At 37.4% G+C, this 17968-nt stretch overlaps 1 protein-coding gene across 1 annotated transcript in view; it reads left to right on the top strand.

Moving 5' to 3' along the window:
• The first annotated feature begins 1348 nt into the window (after nt 1-1348).
• The window catches only part of COL28A1 (collagen type XXVIII alpha 1 chain), a 145155-nt gene continuing 128535 nt past the window's right edge, over nt 1349-17968 (top strand). The window contains 6 exon segments of the mRNA XM_082473923.1: nt 1349-5836; nt 6716-6897; nt 6901-7170; nt 7172-7273; nt 13619-13639; nt 15217-15273. Coding sequence (XP_082330049.1) covers nt 5716-5836; nt 6716-6897; nt 6901-7170; nt 7172-7273; nt 13619-13639; nt 15217-15273 — 753 coding nt within the window. The 5' untranslated portion in view covers nt 1349-5715.

The raw sequence follows: 17968 nt of genomic DNA on the forward strand, positions 1-17968 counted from the left end.
GGTTCCTTTTAAATGATCCTAGGACCCCAAAATACCATCACTGTTGAAATGGAGACCTTGGCACTGGTACCAAAACAAATAAAGCCAACATAGATTCTATACGGTTGAGAATTTTTAAAAAGTTGGAAAAAGATTTCCTGTCTAGCAGTGCTTTGAAGGAGAGCAATCTGTTGTATCAGGGGTCTCAGGTGATCGATGAACACTAAAAAAATTACTTCTAATTATCGTTCTACTTACTCTAGGCCACCCACAGCAGGAATAGCAAAAATAGGGTGTTTTTTCTGTAAAGACTTTGCTACTGAACAACTGTCAGAAAAGCATGGACTCCCGGTTGCCTTTTTCCAGTCATCACTGTTATCTATGCTCTTTTATTTGTTCTGTGTGTGTAGCAGTTCAAGACCATCCTTAAAGTTAAGATTGCAGCCTTCAGCCATGGTGCATTGTTTCTCTGGGTGCAAATCTAATTGTTTTATATACACAGACAGAAGATTTTTCTTTTGAGTCATCTACCCAATCAACTTAGTGCTGATTGCCACACCTCGTGAGAGCTGGCCAATCTTAGGTTTGGGTCACCCTATCTGGCTTTGGGGTACAGAGGGGAATGAATGAGTAGGCAGGATTCTGACCCCTCACCTACTTCAGTCAGAACAGTTCTAAAGCAGGAGGGCTTTAGTCCATTTCTTGCCTCCAGACTCACCTGTTTGCATCTTTGAGGTACTGTTTTTCTGTAATTTGTTAATCTACCCCAGGAAAAAGAGTTGATCTCAAAAATTGCCACTTCCTTGTCCCACGATTCTCTCCTCACGAAAGTGAAAGGTGTGGTTAACATCCAGAGGCTATTTAGGATATATATGTGGTTGCTTCCTGAGAAATTACATTGTTGCTTCTGCAATATACACACTATTTCTTTTTTTCTATTACCAAAGCCCCACAAACCTTCCTTAGTTCCTCAAAACCTGCTGTGTGGTGAGGAGACAATGAAGACATTCACATGGATGCCTAATTGAATGATGCACCTGTCGTTACAAGTGAGCCTCCGTGATCAGATAGACCTGAGTTAAAAGCCCATTCTGGCATTCTCTAGCATTAGTATGACCATGGGCAAGTTACTGAACTCCTCCCTGCCTCAACGTCCTTATCTGTAAAACACGAATTCTTGCAGCACTTACTATAAGCAGGTGGTTTGCTTTTGGAGGGTTAAATCCCATAATGTGTGTGAAGCAGTTAGCACAGTGCCTAGCACCTGGTAAAGAGTTCATGAAAGGGAAGCTATTATTGTCACAATAAGCAGAGCCATAAATGTTAAAATGTCTTTCTAAGAAAGCTGATTCTAGGTAATTCTAGATAATTCTAGATAATTATAACATGAACATTTACATTGCTTTCTCTGATCGTCTCGCTATTCTTTATCCTTGAGGCAGTCTGTAGGGAAGCCTGCTGCTAGTTGCATTAAGTGTTGCACAAACACTGACTTAATATGGGCTGTAACCCCAGGTAGAAAATAGGAAGAAAGAGAATGGAATCACTACAGTGACCACCTTTCCTGGACAGAGACCTCAGAATATTGAGGTCCTCCCTCTCATGTTACAGTTTGACAGGATCTTGATAAATAATTAAATTCACTCCCTCATTTCATAAGTGGGAAACTGAGGTCCCCATGTTAGAGACAGAACCAGGACTAAATTCAGATCACTCTTCCACTATATATTCTATACATTTTATTATGAAAAATTTCAAAAATCACAAATGTAGAAAGACTAGAATCATGAACTTTTATATATTCATTGCTCAGCTTCAATAATTATCAACCCATTAACTCTCTTGAAAAACCAGGTTTGCATCTGAGTCTGGTATGACTTATCCTCTTTCACAGAGCTCTTCAGAAACAGTATCTTACAGAGCAACCCCCAGGCAAAAGAATAGAAAGAGGACATGGCATGAGAAACAAAGGCAGGCTGTAAATAAGTGCCTAAAATGTAGAAAATCTGCCCATTTTGACAGCAGCCCGGAAAACACAGACTTGTTATGAAAGGACACTGTTCCTTTAAATTACTTACTGAGCCCACCCAGCTCTTGCACCCTGGTCAAATGCCTGACCACTCTTGCTTTAACTTAATCTAAAAAACATGAGTAGAAGATTACAAAAGATCCAAAAGCAAAGACAATTTTTATTTCCCATGGAACAGAACAATATCAAATAGCCAACTCCATCCCCAGCAATGGTCCTTGCTGTCGGCATTTGCTTAACCAGTCTTTAATTCCTGTTTGATAAACTTTATAAGGTAAGACATAACCGTTTTGTTTTAATCACTTGAAATCAGATAGGACATCTAGGAACTGTGGAAGACTAAATGGTTTACATACTTATGATGTGAAGAAAGCTTATCAAATTTTTTTATCCTCTGCTACTACTTTAAGTGCATTATCAGGGAAATATGAATAATTGTTAAAATGTAGAAATTTAAATTTTATTTTAAAGTTGTTTTAAAATTGATTTTTAATTAACAGCTTACTACATAGAATTTCAATTATGTTAATATCTTTTGGGACATCTTTTTCTTAATTTGGAACACGTTTTTATAGTTTAGTATTAACTACAGAATTCTTTATAACATGGTAAGTTTAGCAATTTGAATAGAGTATTCGATCATGTTATTTTCATGGCGAAACAAATGAGATGCAAACGCTGTGAATAAAATTAGTAAACTCTGCTGAAAGATAATTGTACTTTTGAAAAGTCATAAAGTCTCTTGGATTTATTGATCCTGATATTTACCCCAAATAAATTTTAGGCATAAAAGCCAAAACTATGGTATTTGGTTAAAGATGATCATTGTTTCTACATTTATAAAATGTAACCTATAGTAAGCATAGAGGTTTATATTTCTTTTATTTAACTAATGGCATTTCCCCCTGAAACCTATTTCGCTTGTATGTGACATGTAAATGAGAGAAAAGTGAGAACTATGAAAAACTGAGGTGAAATAAAACACGGCAAAAGTGATCAGAAATGGGTGGGCTCTTTAGATACCAAACTAATCAAGAAGAAAGAGATTTCAGGGAAGTATTAGAACTAAAAAACTGGAGAAAGTTGTAAGGGTGTCCTCTGGCTAATATCAGAAAACAGAAAGAAATAGTATGACTTTGGTTTGGGAGAACTAGATAAAAAATGTCAGAGCAAAGAGTAATAAAATATGAGATATTGTGATTATTGCTAATGAATCAGTTGTATTAGGGAACATTGTATAGACAAGGCATCGGGTATGAATTCATAATTATTTGCCAACAAACTAAATGAGCAAGTGCTTAGTTCTGGGAAAGATGTGTTTATTTAAAGCCAGCATTTCCGAAGCCCAAAATGAGGCCTGCAAATGAGAAAAATGTGGTTTTCATCTCAGGGTCCTATATGGGAATCCCCTTCCTTATGTTTTTGAAGAGTTGTCTCGGTCTACAAGCTACAAGCTTGTAAAACCTCTCTTGTTCTCGATGAAATTAAATTTTCAGTCTCTTATTTCCAGAACTTCTGAGAACTTCCTTACGTACAGGGTCAAAAAAAGAGAGATGGCATATGTAATACTACGGACATGATATTACACCTTTTTCCCCTCTGAAAATGCAATAGCAGCTGTGTTTTGCTACATAGCCTTATCCTTATACTAATCTTCAGTGTTAAACTTATACAGCTCTCTGTGTTCTTCTCCTTGGTTAGCAAGGGATTACTTGGAGAGACATATCCTCGTTGTATTCTATTTCCTCAGCCCACTTCTCCTCCTCCTCCTCCTTCTTCTTCCTCTTCTTTTTTTTTAATACCCAGCTATCTCCACATCTTAGCATACCTGGTCTGAAGAGCAGTTGACATTTGGTCAATTACACTTGAGGCACTTGCCAAGAGAGATGCTTGGCCATAGTGATACAAAGTCAGCTTAATAAAATTCCTGCTAGTTGATGCTATTCGAGGAGCAGACAATGGCATGGAGCCATCTACTGGTCCATCCCCAACCCAACAGCTTTGCTTCTCATTGGGGCTTCTCCATCTGGCATGTATGAAAGAAGTCAGTCACCTATCTCATTCCTCACTTTGCATATATTTCCACCCCCTATTCAAAGTCTGGAAAAATCATGCTCACAATTTCCCAGTTACCATTCCATGAAGGAAAGGTGCCAAAGAAGGAAACTGTTATTCCTTTTCCAGAACTTCTGAAGTCAATATACTTTAAACAGGCAACCATTTTCAAACCATGCAGAACATTGGTTCAAAATAAGCTTTCTTGTTTCCATTCTAGGGTATACTGAGCTAGCCACACAGGAGTCTTCTCTTGCCAGGGAAGCCTGTGGGTTTAAAAGGCATTTGGTACACAGCTGGGCATACTGAGTGCTAAAGTTTGCTGAAGATTTAAATATAGGATTAGATTTTAAATTGTTAATCTACCCAGAAAAATAGTTTCACAGGGATGTTCAGAGGGGATTGCTTCCTGATTTCAAGTTCTCTTTCTGTGCAGTAGTTCTTCCAGCTAACACTTAGAAAATCTGTTAGTTTTGCTCTCATAATCTTTTTTTTTGGCCTGGTTTTATTTTTAATTTAAAAAAATTTTTTAAACATCTTTATTGGAGTATAATTGCTTTACAATGATGTGTTAGTTTCTGCTTTATAACAAAGTGAATCAGTTATACATATACATATGTCCCCATATCTCTTTCCTCTTGCATCTCCATCCCTCCCACCCTCCCTATCCCACCCCTCTAGATGGTCACAAAGCACCGAGCTGATCTCCCTGTGCTATGTGGCTGTTTCCCACTAGCTATCGGTTTTACATTTGGTAGTGTATATATGTCCATGCCATTCTCTCACTTTGTCCCAGCTTACCCTTCCCCCTCCTCGTGTCCTCAAGTCCATTCTCTAGTAGGTCTGTGTCTTTATTCCCGTCTTGCCCCTAGGTTCTTCATGACCGTTTTTTGGTTTTTGTTTTTTTTTTTAGATTCCATATATATGTGTTAGCATACAGTATTTGTTTTTCTCTTTCTGACTTAACTTCACTCTGTTCTCATACTCTTTTGATTGACTGGATATGCAGCTGTAGTACAGCTTGGAACTCTGGTGGAGTTGAAGTTAACAAAGTAAACGTAGAAAATGGGGTTCTATGAAACAGAAGGGCAATTCAATTTTTGACTTGACCTCTGAACTCATTGAAATTGTGCATGTAATATTAAGACAGAAATGGTGGTGGTTCTCTACAACCCTGTAAAAATATTGGCATGGTCAGGAATTAGTTACAATGAAAACGAATGAAATAACCTTGCAGCAATCTGATACTACTTTGGAGAAGGTAGAAAAGTCAAACAGACCTTGTGATTGAACTATAGTCATCATATAGAGTGGGACTGAAATGTTTTTAAATGGCTGTGCCCCTCCTGCTCCCCGTAATATAATGGGAAATTTAGACTACTTGGTTGTAATTCTTTGAATATACAAAAATACTCATTAATAGATGTTTGGTTGTGTTGCCGTGATCTATTTGGATTAGAAACTTTAAAAATCTCAATGTGGGTAATTTTTTATAAATATGAATGAAAACCCTTTTCTCTTGCCACATACCAGTTTTCAATACTACTGGCTTGAAATTAAAAATGGCAAACTCTATATTTTATTAAAGTGTTTACAACTGATTTTTCTATTAAAGGTGATACACGACAGATGATTTTTCACCATCTACCATAATGTGGAACAAACATTTTGTCTTGTATCTCCTGCTTTTGCCAGCTTTTATGAATCAAGCAATATATGGACAAAGAAAGAAAGGATCAAAGTCCAATTTACTTGCAAGGAAAAGTCTCCAGGGTAAAAAAATGTTTTGTTCTGTCTTTATTAGTTTTAGCCTCTTAAAACTCTAACACGAATTTTTCCAAATAGCATTTGATGTAAATAGCAAACCGCATATTTAGGTATATATGTGATATTCTATTTTGATATGATAATAATGCACCTTACAAACGTATAGAGCATACTTATAAAAACATCAGAGTTTCTAGAGCACTCGTACATTTATTATCTCATTTGAGCTTCACAGTAGCCTTGTTAAAATGGGCATGACAGAGATTGCCACTCTCATAGATAAAGAAACTGAGGCCCAGAGAGGTGAAGTGGCACACTAAAGGCCGTAGGCAAATTAATTAGTAAGTCACAGAGCTAGGATTCAAACTTAAGTTCTCCCTGTTAGGTTTCTTTGTCCCTTACCACTGCTACAATGTGATGTGTAGTCATTTTCTCCCTTGATTTCAAAAAAGTTAAAAAAAAAAAAAAAAAACTGCACCAAAACAAGATGGGGCCTCACCAATATGAGATACAGTTTGAGAATTAGGCAGAGTATTATTTACTTCTAGACAACTTTGCCTAGTGTTTGTTGAATTTTTAAACTATAATATACTTTCTTTCCCTCTCACTTTAAGCAAGTTTTACTTTGGGAAGATCCTTGGAATATATGGTATTTTGTTTGCTTCTGATTTGCACAATTTTACAAGAGGAAAAGAATTTGTAGACTTAGAAAGAGATTTAGTTCTTTACAGTATAAGCCCTATCTCTGTAGTGCCTCTCTTTTTCACTTCCTTCTCCTCTCAGAAGCAAGCAATTCATGACCACACCACCTCAGGCCTTTCCTTTTGCAGAGTTGTTTCACGAGTAAGGGCAAGGATTTTGCCTAACCTGTTCGTCCTATTTCAGACCCCACTTGCTTCACAGATCTTGTCTTCATCGTGGACAGCTCTGAAAGTTCTAAAATTTTTCTCTTTGACAAACAGAAAGATTTTGTAGATAGCTTGAGTGACAAGATTTTTCAATTGACCCCGGTTGGCTCCTTGAAATATGACATCAAACTGGCAGCCCTTCAGTTTAGCAGCTCTGTCTAAATTGATCCACCTTTTTCTTCTTGGAAGGATCTACAGACTTTTAAACAGAGGGTCAAGTCTATGAATTTCATTGGGCAAGGTACTTTCTCTTATTATGCCATCACCAATGTCACGAGGCTACTTAAGAGAGAAGGGCACAAAGATGGTGTGAAAGTGGCTTTGCTGATGACTGATGGCATCGACCATCCAAAGAATCCAGATGTTCAAAGTATTTCTGAAGATGCCAGAACTTCAGGAGTATTATTTATCACCATTGGACTCTCTACTCTAGGTCAATGAAACCAAACTTCGTTTGATATCTGGGGATCCACCCAGTGAACCCATTCTACTGTTGAATGATTCAACCCTTGTACATAAAATTCAGGATCACCTGGTAGGTACCTAATGGGTTGGTTTTGTATATATTTCTCACCATAATATTGATAATTTGTTTACAAATTCTGTATGGATAGATAGTGGGTCAAAAAGATGAAAGGGAAAAAATCCACCTTGGAAATGGAAAAGAAGAATCTCTCCCATGTTCTTTCTACTTTCTTGATAGTTTATACCATGTAATCTGGGGAAGTCCCAGACTCATTCTCTGGAACTTTATTGTCAGCTACTGCTGAGGATTTTGGAAGGATTAATTTCCATTCATCCACCTCAGACTCCTGTTTGTACATCCTGGGCTCATTGAACACTGCTGACTTATATCTGATTTGTAGTCAACTTGTAGTCTGCTATAATTGTACTAAGTTCTTCTTTTCCCATTACACATGTGCAGGAATATTTTTTGACTCTTTGTCTCACCTATTGCCATATTATGCTCAAGTGAAGTTCACAGACTTCCATTAAAAAAAAAATCTCCTTGTTTTTTAGGTGTTAACAAGGTCACCCAATCTTAAATCAGCTATAACCTGCCGTCGCCCCACAGTTTCTCCCATCAAATCAATGAGTCCCACTAGATTGATCTGATTAGCTGTGTCACTGCTTTTCTTTATTGGCTGTGAGAGCCTTTCCTTGCTGCTAGGGAAAACACAAGGCAAAGCAATCAAAACGAAATCCCTCTTCACAACATTTCTCAAGGAGGAAACTCCTGGAGATAAGGTGGTTGATTTAAGTGTCAAAACTGATTTTCTTAAGAATATTGATTTTAAAAAAATTTCTTGAGAAGAGGGCAAGGACAATGTGTCCTTTAGGTCCTGAGCACCCCATGTGGGCTCTTTTCTATCAGTTGAAAAAACCGCAGGCCCCGTTTCAGAGTCTGTTTTGCTCCTTTTGTCCCTTCCCTCAATTCTTTTCCCAACATTACTTTGATTTTGTTACTCTCAGTTGTTTTCAGCATGAGATGCTGAGTTTTTCTTACCTAAATAATAGTGATCACGTCTTGAGTGCTTTCTGTGTATTATGCACTGCTCTGAGTACTTTACATATTTTATTTTATTCAATGTTTACAACAATCTTATGATGTAGGTACTATTATTATCTTCGTTTTATAGTTGAAAATTTGAGGCCAGCTAAAAACCCTGGAGTTTGCATGCTTAACCCTGTATAGTTATATTGAGAAGGAGAATGGTAACTATTTTTTATGGTTTTCTCAATTAAAATTGCCTTGAAACAGTTAAGGAACATCCGTTCTCCAAAGTTACTATTGTTCCTAGACTTTTTTAACTTGGGCATTAGGGGTAGATGGGGAGAGTTCTGCCTAGACCGCAGGTGATAGGCTCAGCTCCCAGGTACTTGGGGTGAATGCTTACGTGAGCATCTCTTCTGCAGGAAAGGGGAATGTGCTGGGGTGCCCGGCTAACTGCCTAGCCCTGCCTGTGCCATAGTTTAAGGAGTTCTCACCACTGAATAAAAGAGGAGTTTCAAGCATGTTCAGGAGAGAACTCTGGGGTTGTGATGAGTCACCTGTTGCTGCCTGGAAAAGACACAGGACAGGCAGCTCCTTGTTTGGCCAGATGTGTCGGTTCAGGAGGTTCATACGCCCTCCAGACACACCCTTGCCAAGAGCTCCTGCCCAACTGAGAACACAGGCTGTTGGCAGTAAACCTGAAGCAAGACTGCTTGTTTCTGGGGAAACCAAAAAATGACTAAGCATCCTAATGACTCTGCTCTCCCATAGCATCCTGTGATTTCAGCTTATTTGTTCAGATGGAAGCTCTGTGAATAAGCCACTTCTTAGAAGGAGGTGCTGCTTTCCAGACAAATTCCAGAATCCAAAGAGCTTACTAGGCTTTTCAAAGAAAGATATACCAAGCTTCAATGTTTCAAATTGCCATGGTCTAGGAAGCAGAACTTGACTTTTGATCAGACCATTGGAAAAAGTCCTCATCTAATCTGTTTCTATTACATCTGTAGTTCAGTTTTTTAAACTTTTTATTTTGTAATTATTATGCAGTTGATTTTTTAAAATAAGTTAATTCAGTATAATTTAAGTACAGATCTGTGTCTACTTTGAGTGCACAATTCCCTGAGTTTTGATAGATGTATACACCCATGAAACAACCAGCACAAGTAGGATAGAGAACACTTCCATCATCCCTAAAAGGTTCCTTACGCCTCTTTGCAATACGTGCTTCCCTTGTCCCTCAGATGCTATTGATCTGACTTGTCTTCCTAGATTAGTGTACTTTCTAGATTTTTACATAAACAAGCTCACACCACGTGCACTCTTTTTGTGTCAGGCTTCTTACTGCCAGCATAATGATTTTGAAATGCATCTGGGTTGTTTTCTGTATCAGCAGTGTATTCTGTTTATTGCAGAGTAGACTTTAGTTGCATTTATGGACAGGAGTGTCCACAGTGAACAGATTTTGCAGGAGCCAAGACAAATCAAGGAACCATCACACATTCCTTGACACCTCTTGCAGGAAGTATCACATAAGAATCCCATGAAAGCATTTTAGTTCTGAATTACTCAAGAGAGACCTGATGATTCCAAGGTGAAGAAAATACTTGTGCTGCTATTTTATTATGATTTACATAACAGTATTGAAACCTAAGAAACAGATTCAAACCAATCTCCTGGATATATTACTCGGTCCTTCAAAAGAGCAAGAGAGAGTACAAAGAGATTTTAAAAATTCTTTATCACCTTTGATATTAAAAATTTTAAAGTCTTTATGGGAATAAAGGTTGTGGCAAATTGGTCTCATTCTCTGAAGATAATTAAGCAAAACATCCATTTAGTGTATCCTCTCCTTCACATACAAAGAAGGGATCAACTTGATAATTTTTGTATCATCTTTAGAATCCTAGCCTTCATTAATTTATTAATTGTGGTCCACTTCCCAGTTTTTCAAGGCTTCCTCTGTTTAGAGCCTTACTTCTGTTCTCTAAGATTTTATAATGGCTATTCTGCTACTGTAGTAAGCTGCAAATATATTTTTTTTTTGTCATAGAGTTTGTAATCCTTGCCTACTAAGTTCTTTATTCTCATCCCATTTGCTGTCATGCTAATTAATAACTTTGACACTTTCCTCACATTTTCTCTGTTCCCTTCTCATAGCCTTGACCTCATGGTCACTCGCAAAACTGGCAATTCCATTCTAGCCTTCTTTTTTCACATATATGCCATCATAAAACTCTGACTCCATTAATAAAATGCCCCTTCTTTTGCTCTGGTGAGGTCCTTTCTCTATTTATATTTTTTCATTTAAACCAGTGGTCCACAACCTTTTTGGCACCAGGGACCAGTTTCGTAAAGACAGTTTTTCCACGGACTGGGGCGGGGGGCAGGGGAAGGTTTCAGGATGATTCAAGTGCATTACATTTATTGTGAACTTTATTTCTATTATTATTACATTGTAATATATAATGAAATAATTATACAACTCACCATAATGCTGACAGGAGGCAGAGCTCAGGTGGTAATGTGAGCGATGGGGAGCGGCTGTAAATAGAGATGAAGCTTTGCTCACTCGCCTGCCCCTTACCACCTGCTGTGTGGCCCAGTTCCTCACAGGCCATGGACCAGTACTGGTCCATGGCCTGGGGGTTGGGGACCCCTGATTTAAACTACAGTATCCACCTAGACCTTAATTGAACATGCCCTTCCCTCTGGCTTTGACCATATTCTCCCAGCTGTCCTCCACACAGCCTGCCTCTCTGCTTAAGTGAAAGGCCTCATTACTTCCCAATTCTCCAGCTCTGTCCACGTGGGCCCTTCTGTCCACTCTTTTTAAATGTCCCTTCTCACTGCTTCCTTTGTCTGATTGCCCACACTAGTCTTTATGCCTTTTTTCCTTATAAACTTTGACATATAGAACGGCATTCCATCAATGATTTGGTCCTTTAAATTCCTTTATTCAAAATTATCCAGAAAGTCCAACTATTCCAAGAAACCATCCTGTTCCTCCCCCTCTGCCCCCCCAAGTCTAGGATCTTCTTCCCAAGCAGCTTGCTTTGCCATGTTTTCTATCACTGGGGCTTATAGGCTGTAAGTGCCCTTCGGGAACGGAGCTTTGTTCTTTGTTTCAAACAGTCTTATCTGTTATGTAGTTTTGAATCCATTTTTGTTTCCACAGAAATATAAATTCCAGCAAACACAGAATCAAATGAGTTCCAAACATAATTAGTAAGTTGTGCTGTTATGGTTTTTAAGCCAGTGGCACATATTTTTAAAGGGTAATATGGCAAAGCAGAAATTGAATTTTCAAATGAAATGCTTAAAAAGTGTAAAATTACACATCAGCCACAGTAGCAGTTAAATTTATCAGTTTAAAATTGATAAGGATATTGCTTATTGTAAAAAGGTGGTAAAGTGACACAACTTTGAATTTTTCCTTATTTTAGTAGTTATTTTCAAATATTACAATTTGACTTGAATTATTAGTTGTTTTATTGTCTCTTTTGAACTCCTTTTAAGCTCCTTTTCTCTCTCTCCCTCCCAGAGGAAACCAAGTTTCTGACGTATATTTTAAATATTTTCACAATTTGGATCACATTGTATGTATTCATTTGCAGCTTGCTTTTCCACTCAACTTTTTAGGAAATTTATCTATGTTAAAATACAGAAATTCAACGCATTGACTTTAACTGCTGAGTAGTATTTGGTTTATTGATCCATTACGCTATTGATGGATATTTTTTTCAAATTTTTCGCTATTAAAAACAATGAATGCTGAAATATACAAGCACAAGAATTTCTCTAGGGTATGTCTGGAAGGGATGTCAGGATCACAGGTGGAAGCAAGGACTTGTCCTGGGCAGCCTAGAGATAAAGCATGTACATTTCAACTTTCTAGGCACAGCCAAATGTTCTGGAGAGGGTAAGGCCATTTTACACTAAAATCGTCAGTTTTTCTGAGTTCCCATTCTCCACATGACCTACTAGTTCTTAAAGATACAAGTATCTCATCTGCTTTCAGCCTGGGTTTACACTGGCTAGTAATTTAAAATCACTGGGGCAGGGGACGAGGGAGGGAGAGGGAAAGAAAGCCATAGGTGAGACTCTGAATTTGGTAGACAGGGTCTGTGGCCAGAGTTTTACAGCTCCCAAGACCATGTTGTCAAACTTTCTCATTTTATAGATGTGGAAAATGACCTGGAAGTATATATGACTTGCCTAAGGCCAGGTGGCTGGATAATGGTGGAAACAGGATGAAAACCCTGGATGATGAAATTCCCAGCCTAAATTTTTCTGATTAAATCCCTAGAATCACTTAAAGCGTTTTGCTATCTCTTCCCTCTAAATGATTCATTTGATTGGAAATAAAGGTAGAGTAAAAACAAAACTAAAAGGATGCAGAGTCCTCCATAAAGGTACAACTCTGACTTATCTTTAGCTTCTTCATTACATGCTTTATTTTTAACATCTTGCACAAATATTCTAGTGCTTTTTGCTTCTATCTTCTATTTTACCATGTGTAAATTACCCCTCAGTTTCAGTCATAAGGCATTAATTTGACACATAACTTCTACCTTAAGAAAGCAATAATTCTATCTGTAAACGTAAGTTCTGTCCAGTGTTTGACTTCAGACACGACCTTCAGTGCTCTTGTCAGGTAATACCACACTGAGCTCGAGCAGGGTAGTGAGACCTACATATTGGACAAAAACCACATCGTGAATTTCTCTAAAATTATGAATTGAAAGTAGTTTTGAAAAACATTCTGGTTAATTCATTTCTATGTGGTTAAGTAGAAAATAGCACTGAACTTGGTTAGGCAGCTCAGCCCAAGTGTGTGACCTTGGGCAAGTCACAGCACTGCGTCTCACGTTTCCTTATGAGAGAACGAGCTGCTGGACCGCATTGACTTGTAAGGCTCATTAATATTTCATGAAATTATCAGCCTAAAATTTATGTTTTAATGCTGAAAAATAAGTGCATATCTGTAAAGGAACAGAGAAAATACACAATTACATATTCTGCCGAAGTCTGTAAATAAAAGTGAGAAATTTCTTATTATGGCTGATTAAGCTTGTAGCCAAACTATGGAGATTACAGAGCTGATGAAAAAGAAACAAGAGATAAAACATAGGATGCAAAAGGATAAAATTTCTAGAAAAAATTACTTTTAATGAATGCCAGTGCCCTTCATGTCTTCTATTAGTAGACGGCTCAGAGTGCTCCTTGGGTTGTTGGCTGGGGCTTTATTGATTTTACAAGGTTAAAAAGGCTGAATTGCTATTTTTCTTGGAAATTGCGTATCCCTTAGGGCACAATTAAGGTTAATAAGAAGCTGGAAGCAGAACTGTGAATTGAGTTAATGTTTCATTCTTTTTTCCCTCCTAGGATATCTTATTTGAAGAGAAGGTAAGCACCACATGCTGTGATTACTATGAATTACTCTAAAAGCTCACATAAGAAAAACAGCATTATAATTCACATTAGAAGATAAGGTGTGACTAAATAAAAATGCTTAATTCTTTTTAAAATGAGCCACTCTATTTTGAGGCAGCCATTTGATCTATTTTATGTCACCATATCCACTGCAGGTTGGAAAATTTAGAAAAAGTAGGAAACATTTAAACGATTTTAGAGAGTGATTTTAGAAATCAACGATAACCAGACAACATAGTTTTTGCTGACTCTGATATGACTTCCTTTTTTCTAATTGTGTCTCAGTACCTTCTACTTATGGCGGTCCTCCACTCTAGGAACTGTGCCTTGTGTTGGCCAGGGTTAGGCAGTGTTCCTGGCTAAGGGACAGGGCTTAGAGTTGCCCCCTGCCGCCTGATGGCTGACTAAGCTTATTCTCCTCCCTGTTGGTGGCAACCAGACCAAGTGACAAAGGAAACCGGCCAAGATCGATGGGACAGTACTCAGCACAATAGATGACCATCAGCTTGCTGAGGACTGCTCTACTGGATGTGTGCTTCTGGGCAAAGAGTTTGGAACATCTGAACTTTGTTCGATAAACTGCTTCTTTAACATTAGGAGTGTCACATAAAATAATAGGAGCCAACCAAAGCTTGTAGAGCACGACGTTTCATTATTTTATATGCCATTAAGACAGATTAAAAAAAAACCCTCGGTCAATTAGACTAGGATACAGTACCTTCTTATGAATTACAATTTTTCATTTTATACTATGGCAAGAGTCCTTTTAGCTTTATTTCGATATAGATTTTTAAATCCTGTTATCACTTCTGTGCATACAGATAAGGGAAAATATAAGCAAACTAAATTGGTTATTTCTAAAACTTCTTCACATTCAAAGTTGAAATCCTCTAAATCACTTTTTGTCTCAGAGTCATTATTGGCTTTTCTACACAATACCAGCCCCTGTGCCACCAAAAGCGTTGGTGATGCAGCATTTCTTCAAGTGCTCTTGTTGTGTCTCTGGAGTTTTATTCCATCTCATTCTGGAAGCGCTGAAGTGCATGTGCAGAAAATCCCAGCTTCATCTTGGTTGGGCCTGACTCATTTAATATGCATTCTGGTTTCAAAGATGTGACAATAAGGAAAAATATGCATCTTAGAATTGATAAAATATCGTATAAGTCAAATTTTTTCCTTTTTTGAGCAAAGGAGTATTTGGTGTTTGTATATTATTGAGCCTGGATGTGTTGTATAGAAGAGAAACAGCAGAAATTCCAAAAGTCCGCTGAAAATGTTTATTTTTCCATTTTAACTGGCAAATGATGTTATACATAAATTTTCAATGCGAGGTCTATTTTATTTAACCATGGCAACATTTAATAATACTTTATTAGCTGGGTCTTCCTAGATCAGAGTTTTCCTGGAAGAATTTAACAGGGAGAGCAAAAGCTCCATATATTTGCAAGGTAAAGTTTCTTCAAGGAGTGTTCCATTTAGTTGTGTACTGAATGAGATTTAAAATGCTATATTTCACTGAGTGTTAATATTGTGTTTCATTATTGATTTAGTGTGAACGCAAGATTTGTGAATGTGAGAAGGGGGATCCAGGAGACCCAGGGCCTCCTGTGAGTATATTTCTGTTTTGAACTTAGGGTCAAGTCAGGAAGTCCTAGCAATGATAGCTCCGCCCTGAAAACACTGGGCTACTTTGTGCTGTTGAAAAGCAGTTGTGTGCAAATAGCAGCAAAAACAGAAACGCTGTTCCTTTCTTTTATTCCTAAAGGGATACATTCTGTCCTTAGAAATAAGCTTGAGATTTTATTGAACTGAATTGAGGGCAGATTTGGTTTAAAATGCTGACGTTCTTCCCACGAAGGATATTTCAGCATCACTTTTGATGCAACAATTGAAGCCAGAATTTCTCAATACTGAAGTGAAAATTTAGAGAAAGAGCTCATACAAATCCTCAGTGCTCTAGGCAAAGCTTTATCCTACTTCCACCTAGAAACAAGTGACCTCTCCAGAAATTAACTGTGTCTTCACACTTAGCCAAGTGCAACCCCAAAATGCCTCGTGGGGAGGAAGCTTGTCAGGAAGCTCTGGGAATTAGAGTGAATTGTGTGAAACGGAAGACACCACTTGGCAAACAAAGGTAAATGGCAGGATTTACTAAGATGATTCAGTACTTGAAAAGATAATCCCCAAAGGAGTGCTTCCTTTATATTCTGCCCTAGTATCTGGTAGGTGCCATGTCTGTACTGGGAAGGCACTGGAAACGACATCACAATGACTGGAGATATGCTGAATGTTTCTCTAACAGACACCTTCAGGTGCCTCCACGCTGCTGCTTCAGTTTTTCATTTATTTCTGTGATTTCAAACCTTAGAGGTCAAAAGCTCTGTGGAGATACTTCACAAAAATTCATCGATAATGTTTTTGAACTGATGCTTGTATTTGGGGGCAGGGAGGGGAATGTGTACAGTGAATTTCTTAGACTATAGCACATTTTCCCTTGAGTCTTGGGTCCAAAGCCTCTACTTTTTCAAATCATTCTACTAATCAAGGCATTAGAAAGAGGGAGTGTTTGTCTTTTTTTTCTTCAAAATACAAGTTAGATACATTACATGATAACGTGGCAGTCAGTAGAAGCTGATTTTGGCCAAAGCAAAGGTTTAACTTTCCCTTCCTATAACGTCTTAGTTTATACTTATTACACCAAGAGATTGCCAGGGAAGGTTTGCTTGGGATATTCAATTACGTTTTAGAATAAACAGTAAAAAAAAAACCCTTACAACTGCTGAGCTAATCTGACCCTTAATATTGTTGGAAGAGATTACTGTACCATGTTTTAATAGGGATAGCCATAGAAATATATTATTTAACATTTATTGAGTGTTCCCAAAACCAGTTCACAGAAAAGTGAGATTTTTGGTGGTTTGAGAATAGGAAAATAAAATGCCTTTCTAGAATAGGATTGAAGAACTCTCTTCTTCCATCTTTTGAGATTCTCTCTTGGACATCAGGGATAGAGAGACATTATCTTTTTTGAGCAAATCTAGAGAATCTGCCATTTCAAGACTGTGCCGTCTTCCTGGTGTGTAGTAAGGGAAAATAGAGTTGCATCTCTGCTTGGTATGTAAAGTGTTTTTTACAATCTTCTCTAATCTTATGGAATGAAGCTGATCAGCAATTAATGTAAGGTGTAGGACACTAATAGAATGCCTGCTCCATATAATCTTTTTTCCCTTTGCCTTCCGGGTACACACGGAAACCCAGGTATCAAAGGTGAGCGAGGGCCTAAAGGAAACCCGGTAAATGAATAAACAGCTTTCATTTAAACCAGAGTATCACCTTCTAGGTCTACTTAAATAACAAAAATGAAAAAAACAAAGGATTGTAGTATATGCCAACACCAAAAATCTGATGATTCCTTCGAAGAATACAGGCTGTTTACTTCCTACATTATCTGTCTGGTTTGTGTAAGCTTGTATTTACAAATTCTGAGAAACATATGACCATTTTAGTCAATAAGTTCAGGAAACCTAGGGAGCTGAATAAAGAGAAACTTGTTCTTAAATAATGGTGGCCTAAATTAATTACTACAATGTTCCACAAATCACTAATACATATTCCAAAACAGATTGCTATTGACACCTGTGTTTTTTATGGATTCACTTGATGGGTAACTCACCTACAATAACAATAGGAAAAACACCAGATTGTCTCTTACTCCCAGACCAAGTTCAGGCATTTCCCCAATTCTTTTCTTTGTGTACTCATCAAAAAAATCCTAAATTAATTAAAAAAAAAAAATCATATCCTTGTTGGGATGATGGTGTTCCAAGTTCAAGAGCAACAGAAGGAATCAGAGGAGAGAGATTAGCAGATGTAACCATGTGAAAATTTGAGGAAAATTTGTATATAATGAAAAATAATATTAAAATAAAGAGGAAAACATATAGGGAAATGTTTATGTCAAAATACAATGGACACTGGGTTAATTGCTATAGTACATAAAGACTTTATAAAATAGGTGAGAAACTAATAATTAAATGGTCAAAGGACACAAAGAATTTTCAAGAGAGGAAATAAATCCAGTGAAAAAAGAAATAGAAAAATGTTAAATTTCACTGGATAATGAATGAAATTTAAAGACAGACAACGAGGTACCCTTTACTACTAATTATTCACATTTTAGAAACTTTGGACTCCAAGGGTGTTGGGTTGTTTTTTGCGGGGGAGGGGAGTAATTTTCTAGTTCACGGAGTTTGTTCTTTTCTGTATTTTAAATTTTAAAAAACATTTCTTATAGCACTTAAC

The sequence above is a fragment of the Balaenoptera physalus genome (genome assembly GCF_965194825.1).
Source record: "Balaenoptera physalus genome assembly, chromosome: 8".
NCBI classification, from domain to species: domain Eukaryota; kingdom Metazoa; phylum Chordata; class Mammalia; order Artiodactyla; family Balaenopteridae; genus Balaenoptera; species Balaenoptera physalus.